The sequence below is a fragment of the Tubulanus polymorphus genome, chromosome 7, assembly GCF_964204645.1.
Source record: "Tubulanus polymorphus chromosome 7, tnTubPoly1.2, whole genome shotgun sequence".
Classification (NCBI taxonomy): Eukaryota; Metazoa; Nemertea; class Palaeonemertea; order Tubulaniformes; family Tubulanidae; genus Tubulanus; species Tubulanus polymorphus.
Window position 1 is genome coordinate 14491921 of NC_134031.1, and position 21962 is coordinate 14513882.

A 21962-nucleotide genomic window follows, 5' to 3' on the forward strand; every position below is an offset into this window, starting at 1 on the left:
GTCCATGACTATGGAACCAGTCCCCAGTGGATAGTTGATAGTGATATTTGAAACCTAATGGTTACCACTGATATACTGGACCAAGTTCCACAGTTGTGAGTTAAGACTTAATACCGAGTTAACTCATTGTAAATGAACTAAATATAACTCGGAGTTAACGCTAACTCATAACCACTGTGGAACATGGGACCTGACGGTTTACTCTAATCAATTATGGAGAAAGTGAGCTTTTGATTCATTCAATTTTAACTGAGAGAGCCGAATCTTGACCAACAACTGTGGAACTAGATCTAAAACCGTCATTTTAATACTAACATATCTCCCCAAATATCTACCCGTAAATAGCCCTACGCATATGCTGTTTTCGATTGGTCTCTACCAATTCTGGAATCTGGCGTGCTCATTTCGACCAGATTACAGTCTACCTATTCCGGAATAGTATTTATCTGTAAACCTGATAGAAGCGGCCGGTAGAGAGTTTGTAATTTGTAAACCTGATAGGAGCGGCCGGTAGAGAGTTTGTAATCCGGAATTCCTACGTTCAATCGAAACTTGCCTAAATACGTGGTAATTAAATTCATTTTGCTTTCAAATTTTGATATTGATTTCAGATGAAGAAGATTTTCATGGATATGAAATCCATGTTTACATTCGTGTTTCTGGAGAAAGGCACTCAACTGGAAACGCAAGTGATAAAACAAATACATCCAGCCGGCTTGTTCGTGTTCTCGGGAACTTTACAAAGTGCCGCCTTCATGAAGTTCTTCATCTCGAAAATGACCACAATCAAAACAAGTAAATAAATGAATTTAAAAAACCAAAGACACGGACAAGATCGAACCACTGAAGGGGAGGGAATTAGATGTGACTCGTTGCAGAAACAATCAATGAATTTTAACTCAACAGATCCATAAACTAGGCCTACAGCTATGAAACAGGGGCGACGTTGACTTAATTCCACAGTTGAGAATTGAGTTCACATTCGAAACATCAGAAATAAACTTATAATCTTAACCGTAGAATGAAACGTAAGCAAAAACTGTAAAACAGGGTCCGTCCTGGTGTTTACTATTGATTTCACATCTAGCCACCGACCGCTGCAGATCTGGGGCTCAAATACTGTTTAAAATCTACATCAGTTTTAATTCCCGTTGATTTAACTGTTCTATTCTATTGCTGTCTATTTCAGTTCATTACACAGTTATCTCCAAGACAGTCGTCAAATCATTGTCTGAAGTAATGACAGGTACAGTTATCTCTCAGTACGATCGCACGTGGATTCAATAAATATTGACTACAACCACTATGTCGCATGTTCCCTCGATAGCTCAGTTGGTAGAGCGGAGGACTGTAGAATGGTGACAAGTAGATATCCTTAGGTCGCTGGTTCAAATCCGGCTCGAGGGAAAGATATTTTATTGGTTTTTTTGTTTGAATTTTTTGGGAAATCAAAATGTCGCTTTCGGTAACTAATCGTAATTTCACTAAATTATTAAAGTCTTTGAGAATGAGATGTTCTTCTTAAGGTAACTAATCGTAATTTTACCATTTACCATTTGAAGCCATCGAGAATGGGAAAGTCGTCATTAGTAATTAATCATAACATACTGAATCGTTGATTTCATTGAGAAACTAATCATAACTTTACTGAATCGTTGATTTCATTGAGAAACTAATCGTAATTTGACTGAATCGTTGAAGTCATTGAGAAACAAATCGAAATTTTACTGAATCCTTGAAGTCATTGAGAATGGTAAAGTCGTCTTAAAAATCATAATTCTACTGAATCGTTGAAGTCATTGAGAATGGGTAGGTCGTCATTTGCAACTAAAACACAATTGCTATATATATTTTTAGACGCCATGGAATCGTATACAACGATTCAACACTCGAGCGGAACCGTTACGAGCTCAAATGCAAAATGTGCGGCAGGTTTTGTTTCCATTGGTTCCGGAAAATGTAAGAGTAAAACAGGAAGTAAGTGATACAAACAGGTCCCGGGGGATCAGTTTGAGGGGTAGATACAAAACGGGAGGGAGTGGGGTTTGCGCATCCCCTCCCCTAAAAATATCTAGTAGCCCTGAATTTCACGGGTAAATGAAAAATATCAAATTCATACCTAGAAAAACGAAATCTACCAATCAAATCACTAACAGGGTCAATTCCTATTGTAAGATTAGATTAAAAGTTGCAGTTTTCAAATGCCATTGAAAAATTTCTGTTTCGGGAAAAAAGTAGCTAAAAGGGCACACAATTTGTGAGCAATAAAAGATAATTGCCTTTCTATACTAGGCTTACAGCAAAATGTGAATGAAAATAGATTCCCGAAAATCAAAAAAGGCAATCTAAGGCACTCTCCTTTGCTCAAAAGGGCACTATTCTAAAAGAGATATTATTGCTACTCAATACGTTTAATCGGAAAATGGCAAATTTTTCCAAAAATCTAAAAAAGGCACACGCAAATTGAATGTGAAGGCAAATTAAGTGGCATGATACCAATAAATGGCACACAAATTTAGAGCAAATCTAGAATAAAGTCAGAGAATCTGCCTTGTTGACATCTTCTATCTCGATCAAGCGCTTGGAAAATGCATTAATATAACATGAAATTTCAAGACCCCAAGACCCCCTTTATATGCTACCACGTCGCTCGCTGGGCATGGATACTGGCCCTTTTCAAAGTTGGTGCCCTTTTTTTTCACTGTGCTGTAGTCATTGAATCGCCCTGGATCTGCGCCTGTTGCCATTCTTTCAGGATGCCCTTTTACATTATATGATATGACCTATTTTGTAGATACACCCCTCTCTGTGTCAGACCCTAGATCCGTCCCTGTGTTGCCAGTCTTACCATTCTAACAATTTAAGAACGATCATCTAAGACAAATCTTTGACTCCGCCAGGGTTTTGAGTTCGATTCTGAATTACCAAATTTGTTTCAGAAATTTCATGCGCTCAGGGCATGCAATCACGACAGATAGTGAAAGGCAATTTAAGAATTCTGATGTGCTTCACTACCGGAACTCCGAAAGCAATGCAGGATAAACTATTGAATATGTTACTGGCTAGAATGTCGGCTGTTTCCAGTCAGACGTTCAGTAGCGGCTCGGCAGGGGGCGTCGTAGTGCAACGCCATTTCAGCAGCAGTAGAACGGTGACCAGTTCAGGCGGTATGATGAGTCACACAGGGGGCGGTATGATGTCTAGTCACAGCTTCGGAGGAAAGATATCGGGATCTAGTACCATGGGACATCTCGGGGCCAGCCACTCCTCACAGACGATCGTACGGGGAGGACTGTCATCGCATACATTCATGAGCCGCAGCAGTAGCATCAGCCACAGCAGCAGCAGTGGACGAAAAAAATAATTCGAAGTAATTTGACATTTCTAAGAAACTGTAACCATAAGTAGCATTATGTCATTTAAACAATAATTGATGAATAAATCGATGACTTTAATCAAGCATGACATTCAGAATCCTGTTCCACAGTTATGAGTTAGAGTAAACTCTGAACTCAGGATCCAGTTCAACAGTTGTGAGTTATAGTTAACTCTGAAATCAGGATCCAGTTCCACAGTTGTAATTTTCAGATGACCCTCTGAGTAAAAATGTGTTCATTTTCAATGAGTAACTCTTGAGGGTCAACTCATAACTGTCCTTGACAATAGCTTAAATTGCTATCGCTTTTTCTGGTATCAGCTCCACGAGTCATCGAAATTAAACCCCAGCTTTGTATTCATCAGATATTCTGTTCTTATCAATTGTATTCGTTTCGAAAATTTTTACAGGTTGAAAATGAAACCAACGATAATCAAGATCTATCGCTTTAGATGAATTAAATCAGTCGAGTCTTCAATTTAAAAAAAACGTCTCGCTTTCAAATGTCAATAATCAATTCAATTCGAAAATAAAGCTTTGCACGCAGTATATATATACGCATCTATATTCATAGTCCCGTTGAGTCGTAGATGCTCAGCTTTTTTATGTCACTTATAGTTCCGTTCAGTAGGACTCATACACTACTCATTGTAGGCAAACTTGGTACCAACTGCAGCATCCCATGACGAAGAAATCAATATTCATTAGAGCTGTACCGTCGATGTCACTCGACTATACTTTGAATACCAGAATCATACCCTCATCTGGATAATTTGCGTTTTGAAATGTGCTTTCCTTTCACCTAATCAACATGCGGGACAATCAACTTACACGACATCTACATCAACATCTACCCGAGAAAAAAAATTATCATAAATTTTAATCGGACTACTTACACGTGGAAAACGATTTAAAAAAATAAGAATATAGAAAACATCTTCAACCTTGCGATATAGTTATTTCCAAAATCTCGATATATACAATTAGGCAGCCGACAAAATGAACCCCAATCAGTCGCTTTCCGGTTACGGCTGGTTGCTCGATTGTTTGACTGAACCGGGAACGAAAATTTGATTATGTACTTCGATTAAAACAAGAAATTCTGTAATCTTGACCGCCGATCACACAACTATATCCGTACTTCAATTTCTGATTTCAAAATCAAACCCCCTGTTTCGCTCCCGGCAGGTGCGGAAGGTTTGTAAGGGACACTGACTCAAAACAAAAATCAAACGAAATCTACCGATCGAATAACCACGTCAATCCCTGTATCAAATTTCTAAAAAAGTTTTTAAGAAAACATTGAAAAAACATTGTAATCAGTCGAAACTTTCAAATCTCCAAATACTCCGTTTGCTCCGTTAACAATAACTCACTGGCTCTCAATCTCATCTGCGACGTTCAGTGGTCATCTCTTTAGTCAGTTTTCGTTTTTGACGCGTATCAACTCTGACTGAAGAGGTGATGAGCTGCGAGAAGGGAGTGGTTATGAGAGGAAATTTTAAAGCCCTTACAAGGAGGAACCGTGTCGCTGCCGTTCTGGTAAATTATAGCGAAACTTTAATTGGTCTTGGCGTCATGTGATGGAGGCTACAGTGGAACGGTATATACGAATCATGTTCAAACAATTATTTCCACTGAAATTGACAAGCGAACATTTTTTCATTCTCCGGTAGAATTATAATTCGAATCACATTGACTAATCTGCGCTCGTATTGTAGGTGTCACATAAAACGCGAGCAATTGATGAATACAAACAATGATTAACAGGTGGTGGTGGAAATCGGTCATTGTGTTCGTGAAGGGTGTTGGTAGAAACCGTATTTTTAAGAGTTGCAGATTTTGTCGATTATTAGCATCATTTTCTAAGGTGAGCACCAAATGCACTCGCATTGAAAATAGCTAGGTGATGAATACAAACACTGATAAACAGGTGGTGGTCATTGTTTTTGTGAAGAATGGTGATGAGACCTCTGAGAACTGATTATTGGCATAATTGTTTTTAAGTGGTGCCCCGAATGCACCCTCATTCTAGGAGTAGCCACACCACCGAACGTGAACAATGCTCAATACAAATAACACTAATAAACAGGTCTACGGGAACCAGTTATTGTCTTTATGAAGAATGGAAAATAGGACCTGTATATCCGACAGTTGATGATTTTGCAGATTATTCACATCGTCAATTATTGTCTTAGTTTGGCGTATTTTGCTCAGCGAAAATACATTTTCTAAGAGCATAGAAAGAATTACAATTCATGTGTATAAGTGCATACATGGATTGGCAAATTACATATCTAATTACTTATTTAAGGTGTGGTCGCCAAACGCACCCAAGCAGTCACGTACAACGCGGTGAATTGTTGGAGACAAATAGCGCTGATAAACAGGTGACGGGAACCAGTCATTGTGTTTGTAGAGAATGGCGTCAGCATTCTTCACAAACACAATAACTGGCTCCCGTCACCTGTTTATCAGCGTTATTTGTATTCATCACTTGTTCACGTTTTGTGTGGCTGCTCTAGAATACGAGCTTATTTGGCGCATGTGCTTTAGACAATTACACCAATAATCTGGCAATCTTCAACTCTAAGAAATGTAGTTCTCATCACTATTGTTTACGACCACAATAACTAGCACCCGTCGCCTGTTTGTCAGCACTATTTATATTCAGCAGTTTTTTGCATTTTGTGACTGCTTTTAATGCGATTGCATTTGGTGGAGATAACTTTGACGACAACGAAAATAATCTAGAAAAAGGTAATTAATTTGTATTTCGGATTTTTACCCCTCTGGCAGAAAACCCTATTTATATTCTCGTTATTATTAGTATATTTTCGTTAATCATTTGCTTAAAAATTCTCCAATCAAATTCGATTACATATGTGTAGCAAACGACTGTATTAAACCAGTATAGCTGTCAAAATGTAAAAGTTTATCTGCAACCGTAGATTTCCTGTATAATCTTTTTAATTTGTGATCAATTTCTGCTTTCTCATTCTATCTCGTGAGAATCCCGATCCGAATGAAGTGCTTGTTTGAGTACGAATAGTTTCATAAGATACCTATCTAGTCAAAATACTGACAAATAATTGCTACGAAACGCAATGCTACATGCTTTTTAAGATATACGATTCTATTCAGTCTGCGTAGATTTACTGCGCGTACTGCCGCTATTAAAAACTTAAAATCTGAGACCGATCTTAATTGATACCGATCATTCAAATCATTAGATCTTTCATGTAACGATTCAAAGTATAAGAAGGTAAAATCCCCCAACTTTTGAATGGATTGCAATAGATACCATTTTAAGGCCAATTTATTCGTATTATATGTAGTATATTCAATTTATTCTAATTGCTTGCCGTTGAAATATCATGAAATAATTATTTTACAACTTGAATAAGAAATTGCAAATTGATAGTTCATCAATACTAATAGGTATCGCACAGTTTGAATTACAAGTTTAAGATAGTTCTTCGCACAATTCACATATATCTTTTCTCTTGTTACTTGGTTCGGCCATAGACTCTAAAACGAAGTTTTAGAGTCCATGGTTCGGCGCATCGACACATAATCAGGAGGTTGCTAGTCGGTCGAATCAATACAAATTCATTTAGTAACGCAATTGAGTGTCTTTGTAACCAGCTCGGTGTTGTATCGGCAGGCTGGTTGGGGAATTAGCATTTACACCAGCGGTGCAGGATACCATCCATCAGGAACAACAAGGCAGTTAAACCTTATATGTACAATTTCTATTGCATCCCGGAATGAGACTGATTATCTTAGTTTCACATACAGTCATACATACATTACATACTAAGTCTTTATGTACAGAATCATGAGTATAAAGTGAGAACTATGTGCCAGACAAGTTGTAGACATCAGGACTCACAAACTAACACCTACGTAGTTACATGTTTGAGAGATTTATTCATTATTGATGAGCACCGACTAGAGCTAATTACTATGAAAACATATTGAGTAATGTGACATGTTGATAACCACATTAAAGCACATATTGATACTATATTCATAAGTTATATTACATGTTATTGGTTTTGTTATCGTCATCGTCATCAGCAGCATCATTATTATCATTATTATTATTATCATAATTAAGCATTTCATGTAGTAAGAGACATGAAATATGATGAACCGTTCGATATGAAATTGTAGATATACAATATACGATTATAAAATATGTTACTTATGGTTCGTTACTTATATACGGGTGGAATCCAGGTAATAATGCCTGAAGTAAAAATGCCACAGGTGAAAATGCCAGAAGGAAATGTGAGGAAAATTAAGCAAAGAATTTTTATTAACATTGGACCTCATTTATACTATATTTTACGTATTGAATGCACAGTTTAGATATATAAAACATAGAACGATAACCACACTCAAACGTGGTGAACTAATAATAATGTAACAACTAGAATTTTCAGTGCACTCGGGAACTAGCTCGTCAAAATTAATCCAAAGTCAACAATTCCAACTTGATAAAATATCTTTTATTCAAATGCTTGGTCGGCAACTGCTCAGTACAAACTACCAACCAAAAGTGTGCGTTGTGTCCCTCATTCTGTTTCAACTGACTCTTATATCTATATATATATTCCTGCATAGTAACAAAAACTTAGGTATGAAAAACAAAGGTGACAGACAGTGAGTAGACAATTTGAGCAACAACATGCCATAAACAAAGACAGAAAGAACATATGACTAATTACTTTACAAACACGACTAACAAATACATTTCTAAACAAAACAACAAGTTGCTATAATAAGACAAAAACCCACTATCTACAGATTAAAAGAATTTAAAAACAAAAATTCATTTATTAAATCTAAAATATATATAAGACACGTCGACGTTTCGATCTCACCCTAGAGATCATCGTGAGGTGTGAGATATTGACAAAAAACGGGTATATATACAGAGGAGAACAGGTTAATTGAGTAAATTGGTGAGTGAGTAAATAATTAGTGTTTGGCAAGGCATGAAGTAATATACTTAGAAAGAAGGGAATTGTGCGGAGAAAAGCCATTATTCAAATTGGCGCTAATATAAGAGTGACGAGTAATTACGGAAGACTCAACTATGTGGTGTTTAGTGTAATTGCTGGAAGTATAAATAATTTCGGCTTTATCAAAATTAAAACGACCAGTGACCAGTGTTCCGAACGTGATTTGCTACGCCACTAGCCGGTTTTTTTTTATTTATTATATCCTTTTTGTGTTCCGAAATTCGAGTTTTTAATTCACGACCAGTTTCTCCAAAGTAAATTTTATCACAGCCAAAACAAGGAATTTTGTAAACTCCGCAGTCCAAAGGTTTAGATTGATTGTTTTTAACCAAAGCCTTACTAATTTTGTTTTCATACGTGAAAATGATTTGTTTATCCAGGGAGAGAGTGACGAAACTTTTCCAAAACAGGTACATACGGAATAACAATGAACTCTGAAATGTGTTTTTTTATTTTCTGGAGGTTTAGAATTGAAAGAAAGTACGTTAAGCGTTAGAAATAGCGATTTTCAAAATGTGATCAGATACGTCTGATTTTCTGAAGTATGATTTTACATCAGACTTCCAAATCGTGTATACATCCGCCATTTTGACCGAATAATCCGATTTACTCATCATTTATATTTATGCCTGCCGCTTGCGATATGATCATATATCCTCTAATGATATTCAATGCAATATGACATTTCGACGTTCAGAGAGAGCTCGTTATATGATCATAGGAAGCCATTGGACATCTTTATCAATAATATTTTGCCAAATAGCTTGTATGTGTTCACATATACCTGTGACGTTTTGCACATCGATTTACAGTTTTCGTTTGTAAAATGACGCTGAATGGTTAACATTGTTTAGGTTTCATAATGGTAACGTTTTGTAAGGCGTCAAAAAACTATTCATCGAATTGTTGCTTTGATGTTATGAAATTGAGCAAACTAACTCGTCAAAAACTTCTTGATTTTAATCATCATACCTATTATTATACCTAGAAATATGCTTTATCTAAACTGTGCATTCAATATGTAAACTCTGTGCATTCATTAGTACATTTGTTAATATTCATTTATTTAGAAATGTGTTACATATCATGACTATGTTCCCGTTTTGATTACAATTATATAAGAATATGTGTTAATTTTCTAATTTCCAATGATCTCAAAATAAAAATATCAATAATTTTAATGCTTATGTTTTATAGATTTGTGAGTTTACAAATTTGTCATTTTTTTATTATCATAGGCCAGAATATGTTCAGAACTGTGCATTCATTACGTAAAATCTAGTGTAAATATGAAATTTCAGGTCCAATGTTAATAGATTCTTCACTTAATTTTCCTCATATTTCCTTCTGGCATTTTTACCTCTGGCATTTTTACCTATGGTGTGATTTTTCCTCTACCATTTTTACCTCTGGCATTTTTACTTCTGGTATTATTACCTATGGCAATTCAAATTTGATCGAAAATTAACTCGTTTTCGGTAAACTTAGATTATTGCAGGTTTTTTATCTAATTTCCAGAACCACAGGTAGCACATTGAGGAATACAATAATAAAGGTCAAAACAATTTCTATAAGTAGTACAGATAAAATCAAATAAGGTCAAGTACACAAACTGAATTTTTCGTAACGTAAGTAGTAAGAATTGTGTCTATCATTTCAGATGAATTATTTCATTACCCTGGGAACCATGTTGCTGTTGATAACGTCATACGTGACGTCATGCCCGACAAGGGATAACAGTGGTAAGTCTTAATGTACTGCCATGCGCCCGAGTGTTATGCATATTCTTTATCTGATGCGCTCAGTAAGACCTACCGACCGTTATCATATCCAGAAACCTCAGATTAAACTGAATTTTGATGGGACTGTTTTCACAATACGTAATTAACCCTTAATTATTATCAAATCACTTATCATAACTAAATTATCATGATTAAATCAAGTTAGGTTTTTCACGAAACGTCACTTACGTTAATTATAATCCAGTTAATTACAAAATTTGATTATCCCTTAGAGCATGAACAAATCATTTCATGGTTATAAGTTGCAGTTATCATTTATGAAATTTGATGTTTGAAAACAGACGAAGGCAATTTCTACAGCGTATTCAGTTTTCAGATTGTTTGTCTGAATAATTTGGATTTCATGCCTTATGTAAAGGATGTCAATACCAATACTCTAGATTCTATTCATTTATCTTCAAACATAGATATGATAGATTTTTGCCGGTACTAGAGTACATATTTATGGAATTATATTGCTAAAAAGTCACCGCTTGGAAACCCCATTTACGACGATTGCTTTTGCAAACTTGAACAGCAAATCGGCTGTTGAATGTGCCGCCATTTTGATACACTTATATTGTGTAATGAAATCCCCTATGTAATAACAATTAGTTAATTATGTAATAAACGCTTTCGTGAAACCGAATTTCAATCGTAAGTAACTAAATCACGATTAATGAAATTTGATTATGATTTAAGTCCTAATTATAATTAAAGTTAATAACGCTTTGTGAAGCCGGCCCCTGGCCCCTTTGCATCCATGGGTCAAGTGTAGATTCATTTACAAATCTATTCAACTTCAATATTTGCGCTATTGCGCGATTGGCCTTGCAAAGTTTTAAGGGCCGCATGCTGAATGAAAGTGGGAGAATTGAGAGAAGAGAAAAAGAAACAGAAGAGCTCTTCGATGAAACACATTCCAATTTTAGAGAACGTAAAACGACTAAGTTCTGTAGAGAATACAGAGGAACTTTGAGTCAAGCGCGATCCGGTAAAACGTGTCCAGGCCTGTGATTCTGAAACACTTCATCAACATATACCCGTTACAACCCGGACTTGGAATTATTATAGAAACCCTGACGACTGAGAAGGGCCTTGGAATACTTTTGTCTAATTACCCAACATCTAATTACACAGCAATCTTGTCATTTAGGGGGCACCACTACAGCTACGACGACAGCAACATCTACAGCCGCGCCTGACTCAACGCCTGCCGCGCCTACAACCGCGCCTACAGCCGCGCCTACAGCCGCGCCTGCAGCCGACTGCGACAAACCTTAGAACGTCGGTAAGTAAAATTTCAGAAACTTCGATACGCTCAAAAATCGAACTTCCGAAAAGCTAAATTTATTACAAAAGGTTTAGATAGAGCGCTGCCTCCTGTAGTGTATTGGAAATATGATGACAATTACCGCTTCGCTGTCGGGCTATCTACATCCTCCCTCGACATCGATAGAAGTTGTTAAAAGGCGTGAAAATTGGCCTGGTAATCTCCAAAAACGAGGGTGGATGAATTTTAGACGTAAATCCGAAAAATATGTGCAATTTAATAGAAAATGTTTCTCGTCACCAACAACATTAGCTTGGCATTTGATGCAGTATTATTAATGAGCCACGTTGATGCAATTCTCAAAGCAAAAACAGCAGTCTTTTCACTGCGAGTGATGCAACATGTACATGTTACATAGAATTTAGATAGAAAATGAAAAAAGCAAAAAAGTGCTTCACAGTCTTCAAAAAATATTCCCCAACGAGAAATTGTCTAGTTCATTAAATAAAAAAAAAAATTTCAGAAATGCCTGCAGCAATTCAATAACGAACCTTACGACGCGTTGCTTTCTGAAGACAATGTGGAAATCAAGGCCACAGGTGAATGGGATGATCTAAATTGCCTGTAGTCAAGTATTGCCGTCTGTTCGAAACCGTGCAAATAGCGATGCAGTACAAATTGCAACTTCTTATACAACTACACATAGATTACCAATACGTGGCTAATTTGAGACGAATTGTTTCCGGATACATCCGTCGAGTAAAACGACGGGCTACTGGCACGCCTACCATCCCGCCAGATGGCACCACTACGATGTCAGACTTTTAACACTCGAACGAAATTAGCTCGACTGCGCAGTCGACTGTGGCAATCGAGGATTCATTTTTAGGCCAGAGCGACATTGACATTGGCATCATGGCATTGCACGTGAGAATTATTACACCACTTCTTTGTTTGCAGTGAAATCTTTCGTTTGCTATTGTAGCGATGCCGGCGACACGTAAAAACGAAAAATAAATCATCGGCGACATTCGGGTCGTTTTACGATAAATGGATCTTCCAATTTTTCGTAAAACGATCCCATCTTCACCCGTCAAGGGATTCGAACCCACTACGCTAAAGCTGTTCCCCGAACCCCTTGACCTCACGAGTCGTTGGAGTCGTTACTAGCTGACCAGAATCAGGTCGTACCAATCACAGCGCTTGTAACAAACCGGCAGTAGACTTCTGTTGGTTTTCCCGTTAAATGGACCAATCAGCGAACGTTTTACCGAACAAGGAAGTATTTCGCAAATCGATATATGACGTCATGCGCAACAGTGCCAGTAATGAAATCACGCTTCGTGAGGCCAGGGGGCTGGTGGAAGCGAGTTCGGGAGTGATACTGGACCCCTGGCAAGATCCCGAATTAGAAATAACGTGTGATAGCCGCTTCAATCTCATATTTCAAAAAAAAAATCAATGCGTCTCATTTATAGCCACGGTTTTGGGTCCTCTCTGAAATAATGCTTATAATATTCAATACAATATTTACTGATAGAATAAATCTTTACCCGCATCACGGGCTTTCTGCTGCACATTACGTCGTTTGTATTTTTTCTTAACTTGTGTGACACAACTCCAGCAGTAGTGGTTTCCTGGCTTAACTCCGAAACACGAAAAAAACTGTTACAGTATTTCTGAGCAAAACGCGCATTGACCACGAGCAGGAAAAGAGTTTCTGCCTCGGCCTTACTGCGATGCGCTTGGCTTAAGTCACTTGTGCGGAGATAAAGTTCGTTGATTCGTATTGGTGTACCCCTTGATCTTCAGAACTCCGCGTAATGACTAGAATCCCTTCGAAACTCAACACGGTTTTAACTGAGCTTTTATTTCTTCATTCATTCATTATTTTCTCTACACGAATTCCACCTGGGACTAGCGAACCACGCCGAGGGATTGTGGAAGTAAAAATGTTTGGTGGCGCCGGTTATGTTTATATACTCGTGGTATACCAGTGCCGCTCTCTGCGATTATTCCACCGTGCGAAAAATATCAGAATAATCCCCGATGCGGTATTATGCTGCTTTTCAAAACTGATGTTGGATTTCAAGTATGAAAATACCAAAGGCGTGATCAATCAAACTTTCTTGGTTTGGTACACTGGGGTAACGTTGTGCTGTTTGTCCCGTGTTTATCACGTTTCTGGCAATACAATAAAAGTCTTAGAGTGTCTACTAGTGACCGCTGAGATTGGACGCATATGTTAAGACCGAGGCCTCAGAATTTAATCCCTTTTTGCCACGGCGCTGGAGCATTTCAAGTGACCCAACCTCTACCATCTGGTGGGCACTATTCAAGTTCAAATATTCGTTCAATAAATGCAAATACACCATCGGATATCCGCAATAAAGAAGAAAGTACAAAGAGAATTATTTTTGATTTAGATAACAACGTATAGATTCGTCAGACTCGGTGGGGGGTATCTTATTTTTCATTTGTCAACTTGGAATTTCAATGGAATCTGAAATCTTTTGCAACAGCACGGATGCGCATTTTCCTCCTTGACGGGGGCTGCTGATGCCTCATGCCTGAAGAATGAATTGCTGACTCGACGTGTCCCGCGAATGTTGCTATTTTTAGATCTCCGATTACAAAAAAAAACCTAAATAAATAGATTGATATGAATCTTACATTCTTGTGCTTGATAAATTATTCAAAAGCAAGACCATGTTACATTTGCGTCTATTTTTCTACATCACCAGCGTTCTGCTCCGAGATTGCTAGGATCAAGTTTAACGAGACGAGTGACTATACCCGGTTAAAACGGCTAGTCATCGAACCGGAATGACGGTCTATCAATACGCATAGAACTGTCTGACCACTTGTGTTTTATATCACCACATACGCATTAGTTTACTGTTTCTGATGTTTTGACTGTAAACTCAGTCTCATCGCCGCGATAGCTGGAAAGAGAAACAAATAGAACCCGATGAAGACTGCAAATAGAACCCGATGAAGACTGTATATACGTAAGTGTACAAATATGTATTCAATATTCACGTGCCTGTGCCGCTTTCTTACTGACGGTCTATCAATTCGCATAGCACTGTCTGTTTGATTGCGACGCATCCACGGACCTAACTATGCACTGTATATTAGAAACACAAAACTGCTCCCCGTGTAAAAACTTTTACTTTTAGGCAAACTCAGCACCAGATGTGAAGTACCGATTGTGCACCCCTTGGCGGAGAAACCCATCCTCATCGGAGCTGCACCGTCGAGGTCATAAACTACACTTCGGATACCACCGACCATACTTTCATCTGGAAAATTTGCGTTTCGAAAAACTACAATAAACTATCGGACTATTTACTACGGAAGCCCCTAGGTGACATACGAGAAATTCTTTTCACAATTTCGACTTAATAAGTCGAATTTCGACTTAATAAGTCGAATTTCGACATAATAAGTCAAATTTCGACATAATAAGTCGAATTTCGACATAATAAGTCGAATTTCGTGTTAATCAAGTCGAATTTCGACTTAATAAGTCGAAATTCGACATGAAAATAAAACTCGAAATTCGACTTAATTAACTCGAAATTCGACTTAATAAAGAAGTTTCAAGTTTCTAGGCGCCATTTTGTGGCGGTCCCTCGAGGTCCCTATTGTTGCGATAATTTGCGCTCATTTTTAAAACATAAGTTTAGATTGAATATCATATAGTTCTGCAGTCCCTCACTCGACGAAATCGATTTATACACCATTTTAAAGGTAATGAAATGCAGATATTTGCTGGCGATTCTTGGAATTTTTGAACGCAACAATTGAGAACAGTGACGATGTGAAACCAAGGACCGCATATCTTAACCGTGCGTAAAAGAAATCGCAATATTTATTAATTTCAAAATATCTAAGTATCTCTTCAAGCTATATTTCCTATTTTCACTGAAGTTAAAGAGGGTTATTTGCAGTTTAAGCCTGCGTTAAAATCTTTTGAATATCTTACCTGACGACTGATCTGTACCCGCTTGAGTTTGAGATTACGCGCAAAAGGGGTCTCCCACTGCGCATTGCAATTTCACTGAACATTGAGATTTATCATATCAACTGTAGCATTAGTTTATTTTCATTCAATTTTTCATTATTCATGATTATGTAATACAGTCAATCTACTGCATTCTAAACTGCGGTGCTTCTTCTAAATTACAGCATGCCGCCGGTCGTCTTGATACTCTACTCGTCGATTAATCATGGCTTACATTGTTTTTGACTTCTCCCTCCATGACCGGAAGAATTATATCTCTAGATGCTTTTAATCTTATTTTTCAATGATGAGGCAAAATCACCTGTCGCAGTACATTTCCTTTCAGAAAATATACCTTGTTACACCATACTATACATACTGTATAGTATAGCTAAACGACCGGCGCGCGTTGCATCATGGGTAAATTTATTATAAAACATGGCGGATCTATTAAAGAAGGATTAACGTATCGCTGGTAAATTATCAAATATTTATCCATTATCAAAGCCCATATTCAAGTGCCTGTGCCCCGGCCCGCTAAATCGCACTAGTTTCTAACCACAGGTATCGTAAACACACCTACGCCACCAAACATTGTATATTCATTAGGGTTGTCGGGCTTATCTGGAATTACGTCATAGCATTTGACTTTAGACGGGAATTCCGGAGGAAATCCTCGTATATGTCAATGAAATAGAAAATGGCCTCCACTTCGACTATCGAGAATTTGGGGCGTACTTTATCCAGAGAAGATTTTAATGCGGAAACGTTTGTTTGTAAGATCGCGAATAGTGGAGGTGAGGATGATCTGATCGATATACAGCGCACTGTGCAGCAGATAGCAGACGAGACCGCCCTCAATCTGAAAAAAAATGTCTACAAAAACTACACTCAGTTCATCGAAACGGCGAAAGAGATTTCGATTCTGGAGGGTGAGATGTATCAGTTGAGTCACATGTTATCGGAACAGAAACTGCTGCTGGATGAAATGAAGGAGATGTCGCTAGTAAGCGACGAAGTCGATGCCCGACAGTCGGCCCCTGGGCTCGAAGACGAGTCGGATGGTAAACCGGGCGAGGGTGCCGCCGAGACCCGTCAGAACGTGGCGTCGTTACTGGAGAACGTAGAGGGGTGTTCACGCGTAACTGAGGTCCCCGGTCGACTCCTCGTCCATCACGGGGATCTGATGGAACTCGACCCTGAAACGTTTTCCAATATCGAACAAATTCACGTTTATTTACTTAATGATAGTTTATTGTTCGCTACGTTGTTACCGCACGGGATAGGACCAGTTAAATTCAAATTTCAAAATCTGTACGAGTTGGACAGCCTAGCGGTGGTTAACGCGCGGGATATCGGTCACGTTAAAAACGCGTTCAAGATTCTAATGTTTCCCGATACTCGCATGCTTAAATGCGACTCTGCGAAAGAGAAACGATTCTGGTTGGAAATTCTGGAGGAAACGAAAAAAAAGAAATCAGCACTCGAATCGCGTAAACGAGAGTCGGTCGTCGACTTGCGGGAACAACGTAAATCAGTCGTCGACCCGCGGGTCAATAACCGAAAATCGATCGTCGACTCGCGCGCCGCCGATCGGCGGACGGACGAACCGGATTCGAGTCCGGCGTTATCGTCCGTCATTGATCTATCCCTGTTGCACGAGGACTGGGTTCGGGAAGTCCCCGAAGATTTAGACGTTTTCGTCGCTCAGCGAGATTTCGAAAGCGCCGTCGAAAAAATCGCCGAAATCAACGAACATTTGAAACGCGTTCCGAAATCGGTGGCGCTGACGGAATATCGAGCTCGCATCGATCACCGCGTGAAACATCTAACGGACGCGCTCGTTCAGGAGTTACGGGTTTCCCCGGAGCGATCGATGAGGGGCGGTCCTCGTGCAGCTCGTCGCGCCGTTACTCAACTGATTAAACTCGGTCAGTCGGCGCGAGCCTGTCGTCTCTTCCTGCTCAATCGCGAGGCGATCATCACGTATAATTTGAAGCAGTTGAAACTAGAGGGCGCTGTCACCGTGTTCGTGCGTAAATTATGCGAGGTTTTTTTCTCGAGTTTGATCGATACCGGGCGAGAGTTCGATAAAGCTTTCGAAGGTCACTACGGCTGTTACTCGGAGTTCGTAGTTTGGTGCGAGGGTCAGATACGAGGATTCGTCGCGATCTTCACCAGTCAGATCCTGCAACCCGACACGAGCGAGATCAATAAGAGCGTGTCGCTAGGGGCGATCGCCGAGTGCGTGCGAGTCGCGCGTCGTCATAGCGACCGGTTGATCGAGCTCGGTTTAGAGTTGACGTACATTCTGAACGATCACCTGCGGGTGATCGCGGAGAAAGCGATCACGGAACATCGCGATCAGCTACTCGAGGCGGCGAAGCACCGCGCGGCGGACGACACGTGGCGTCCGGAGAATCTATCGACGCGGGACGACGTCGACGCGTATCTGACGGAGCTCTCCGAGTCCGGACTCGTTACCATACGAGATTACGTCGATTCCGATTGGCTGTCGCTGACGACCAATACGACGCAATTCAGTCGCGCATTTTTAATCTACGTCGATAATTTGTGTAAGATCTACACGGAGGAGTTGCACTGCGCGATCATCGACTCGCTCGCCGACGTCTTGAAATTTCAACTGAAACACGTCGAACGAGCGTTGACGACGCAACAATTCATTAAAGAGCACGCGTTCGTGCTTAGCAACGGAGGGTTCATCGTCGACGTCGTGTTGAGGCGAACCGAGGAGAAACTCAGCGCCTGTACTGGTAACCACAGTTACCAGTTTTATCAAATTCACGCCGCGTATAAACGTATAAAACAAAACGCCGCTCAGAAAGTTTAAACAGCGACATTTCGAGAGAAAAAAAGAAACAGTCGAAATCGTTAGAAATATCAAATATATGAAATACATTCTAAACACCTTAAACTATTAATATTTCAATATTTCAAATCAATAATATTTGAATTTTTGAAAAATCCATTAAATTTAGCGTTTCTCATGTCATTCTTACCAATATGTATTTAATGTTACTATTTGTTAAAACGTATGAAAACGATTTAATCAGCTTTTATTCTTCAACACAGCGCAGGATGATGATAATTCCGTAACGAAATGTTAATCGATGCTTTTGCAACATATGTTTATTGATTTCGACGTTAATAGTGCAATTTAATAGGATTAAATAAAAAATTATCCTATCGTTAATCATTGTCGCTTTTCATTGTAATTTCTTGGACGGTGCTGTTTTTTTTAAATGAGATTTGGGGGAAAATTCTTGTTGATGAATGGAATTCTTTGACCCAAAATATGGCGTTGAGACTTTCTACAGTGCTGCCTAGTACAGAGGGACGATATTGGACTGAACTTGTTAAGTGCAAAGTGTATATATTTGCTGTCACAATGCAATACTTTTTTAAAAATAAACTGGTAGTATTCAGTCGCGCTTCGAACGAGCCTGTCAGACTCACTACTACTCAGACTCACTACTACTCTGAATGAGTGATCAGCAATTACTAGGTACGAACCTGGGACACCCTTAGTTACTTACCTAATCGTTGGTGGTAAGCTTTTTATTATCGGATGTGGTTTGTGAAAATATCCGATCGTGAAACTAAACCACAGACAGGTTACTGACTAATGTCTGTCTCAGTCCAGTTTGCCGCGGCATTTTTGTTAGGCAAAGGATATCAAATGTACACATTTTAATTGGTACTGACAGCTGATAGGGACCCTCAGTAACCTGGTTGGTATAAGCCCATCCGATTATAAAAAGCTTACTACCAACGATTAGGTAACTAACTAGGGACACCCCAATTTCAACGTCGTAGGAAAAATACTCGTACAGTAAGCTTAAACCTTGCATAAGTCGGATCCGCAAAAGTCGGATAAACGGACAAGTCGTATAAATTCAGAGGTCCCGTTTTTTTCTTAATTTCAAGTACATTTCTGTCCCAAAGTCGGATTCTACTAATCGGAAACTCGCCTGTCGTAGTGTAAAGTGTGGTCCCAAAATGTAAAATCCATTCAAATTGTTGTCTCGAAGTCGGATCATTTATTAATGATGTATGAAATTACGCTATTCTTTCATTCAGATGTTAAAAATAGGCTTCATCATAACCTGGGTTCGGTTTCATACACTGGTATCAAAGTTATCCCTAGGGATAACTCCTAAGTCTGGTTAACAACCACCACAGTAACAATGAGAAACCATGGCTATGACAAATTTCAAAATGTTCCCAGGGACTATTTTGCTTGCACATCTATGAAACCCAGCCCAGGCATTAGTAATAGGGGTTTAGTTGTTCTAGATCAAAGGTCGAACGGTCGAGCTCGTAAAAATGAAAAACATGAAAATAATAACAATTTCTACTTGAATTAGTCGCGAAACTCATAAAAATGAACATAATTTACATGAATTTCATATATTTTAAAAACATTTATATGTTAATTACAAAAGTGTGAGTAATAATTCATATTTTAACAGATTTCGAGTAAAAATATAAGTAAAATAAATGGACAACTAAAAGAGTATAAAAGTGTGAGTAAAGTGTGAGTGAAATAGTTTATATTTTAAACATATTTCAATATTTATATGTGTTAAATTCTTATTTTCAATATAAAAAGTAACGAGTAATTAACGAGTGAAATAATTCATGTTTAAATCATTGAATATTTATATTTATATGTGTTAAATTCTTATTTTCAATATAAAAAGTAACGAGTAATTAACGAGTGAAATAATTTATATTTAAAACAGTGAATATTTATATTTATATGTGTTAAATTCTTATTTTCAGTATAAAAGTAACGAGTAATTAACGAGTGAAATAATTCATATTTAAAACAGTGAATATTTATATTTATATGTGTTAAATTCTTGATTTTTAATATAGAAAGTAACGAGTAATTAACGAGTGAAATAATTCATATTTTAAACATTGAATATTTATATTTGAATGAGTTTTAATAAAAATTTTGTTATAAAAATGAGAGCCCAACTTTAAAATCGAAATCAATGAAACCAATAAATCATTTTCACAGTTTAACATTAGAAATTATATTTCAGCGACAAATTTAGTGTCCGCCAGACATTATAAAATCGATAACATAACTATGATTAATCAAATATTATCAAATGAAACATATTTAATTACTGAACTAGTAGATACTTTTGATAATGGCGTTAAAAATCCTAAAATGTTCAAGACAGTTTTAAATTTTAAAGGAATTTTAGATGAAAACATAATAAATATTCTTAAAACTCCTTTTAATAAAAGAGATAGTGATTTGATACTTTCAAAAGATTATAATGATTTGATTAACTTAAGAATTGAAAAAAGACAATTATATTATTTCAATTTTGATAATAAACAAATTATCTATAATGAAAATTCATCAAATATTGGTATTCAATGTGAATTAGATAATGAAAAATCATTTAAAGATATTGTAGATAATGAAATTGTTGCGCCTAAATATAATCCTAATGAAAGCGTTTTATGTAATTGTGGAAAATATTATACTCGAAGCAATAAATCACACCATCTTAAATCAAAATATCATAACACATATTAAAGATAAAAACTAATAACATAACTGATGATTTAAAAACATTAAAACATCATTTTGATTTCAGTAACTATCCTAAAGATCATGAATTGTTTAGCATGAAATGATAAATTGTTTGACAGTTGAAATGATAAATTGTTTGGTAGTTGAAATGATAAATTGTTTGACAGTTGAAATGATAAATTGTTTGACAGTTGAAATGATAAATTGTTTGACAGTTGAAATGATAAATTGTTTGACAGTTGAAATGATAAATTGTTTGACAGTTGAAATGATAAATTGTTTGACAGTTGAAATGATAAATTGTTTGACAGTTGAAATGATAAATTGTTTGACAGTTGAAATGATAAATTGTTTGACAGTTGAAATGATAAATTGTTTGACAGTTGAAATGATAAATTGTTAGACAGTTGAAATGATAAATTGTTAGACAGTTGAAATGAGTTAGTTAATCAAAAATAGGGGTTTAAGTATTAATTGACTTGGATTCTTGTTAACCAATAGCGTGAATAGAAATCAAAAAGATTTAAATAAAAAAAACATAAGTTAAATAAGTTAGTATTAGATAAAGTAACTTATTGTTTTTTTATTTAAATCTTTTTGATTTCTATTCACGCTATTGGTTAACAAGAATTGACTAGAATTCAAATAGATTTAACAAGAAATTCAATAACTTTAACTGTTAGTATCACTCTTGTATTATTTCATTGTTTCTCTTATTGAATAAGCCAACCAACTAATATCACTCTTGTATTATCCTAGTCAAATGTAAAGAATTTACAATATCATATTTGAATGAATTAAAACATAAATTACTTCTGTGACTTCATTTTCAGAAATAAAGCATAATATGTATTTAATACATTAATACGTACTTAAGTACGTAGTTAAGTATGTACTAAATACCTTAAT

General features: G+C 37.2%; 1 protein-coding gene and 1 non-coding gene across 2 annotated transcripts; both read left to right on the top strand.

The window, feature by feature from the left end:
- The first annotated feature begins 1317 nt into the window (after positions 1-1317).
- Trnay-gua (transfer RNA tyrosine (anticodon GUA)) lies at positions 1318-1407 on the top strand. Its single transcript is given in 2 exon segments — positions 1318-1354; positions 1372-1407. It is a non-coding gene; the product is annotated as a tRNA-Tyr (tRNA).
- A 14764-nt stretch (positions 1408-16171) lies between these two features.
- On the top strand, positions 16172-18651 carry LOC141908323 (exocyst complex component 8-like). Its single transcript, XM_074798324.1, has one exon. It carries the CDS (start codon positions 16173-16175, stop codon positions 18321-18323), a length of 2151 nt encoding a protein of 716 aa, XP_074654425.1. The 5' UTR covers position 16172; the 3' UTR covers positions 18324-18651.
- Positions 18652-21962: the final 3311 nt, after the last annotated feature.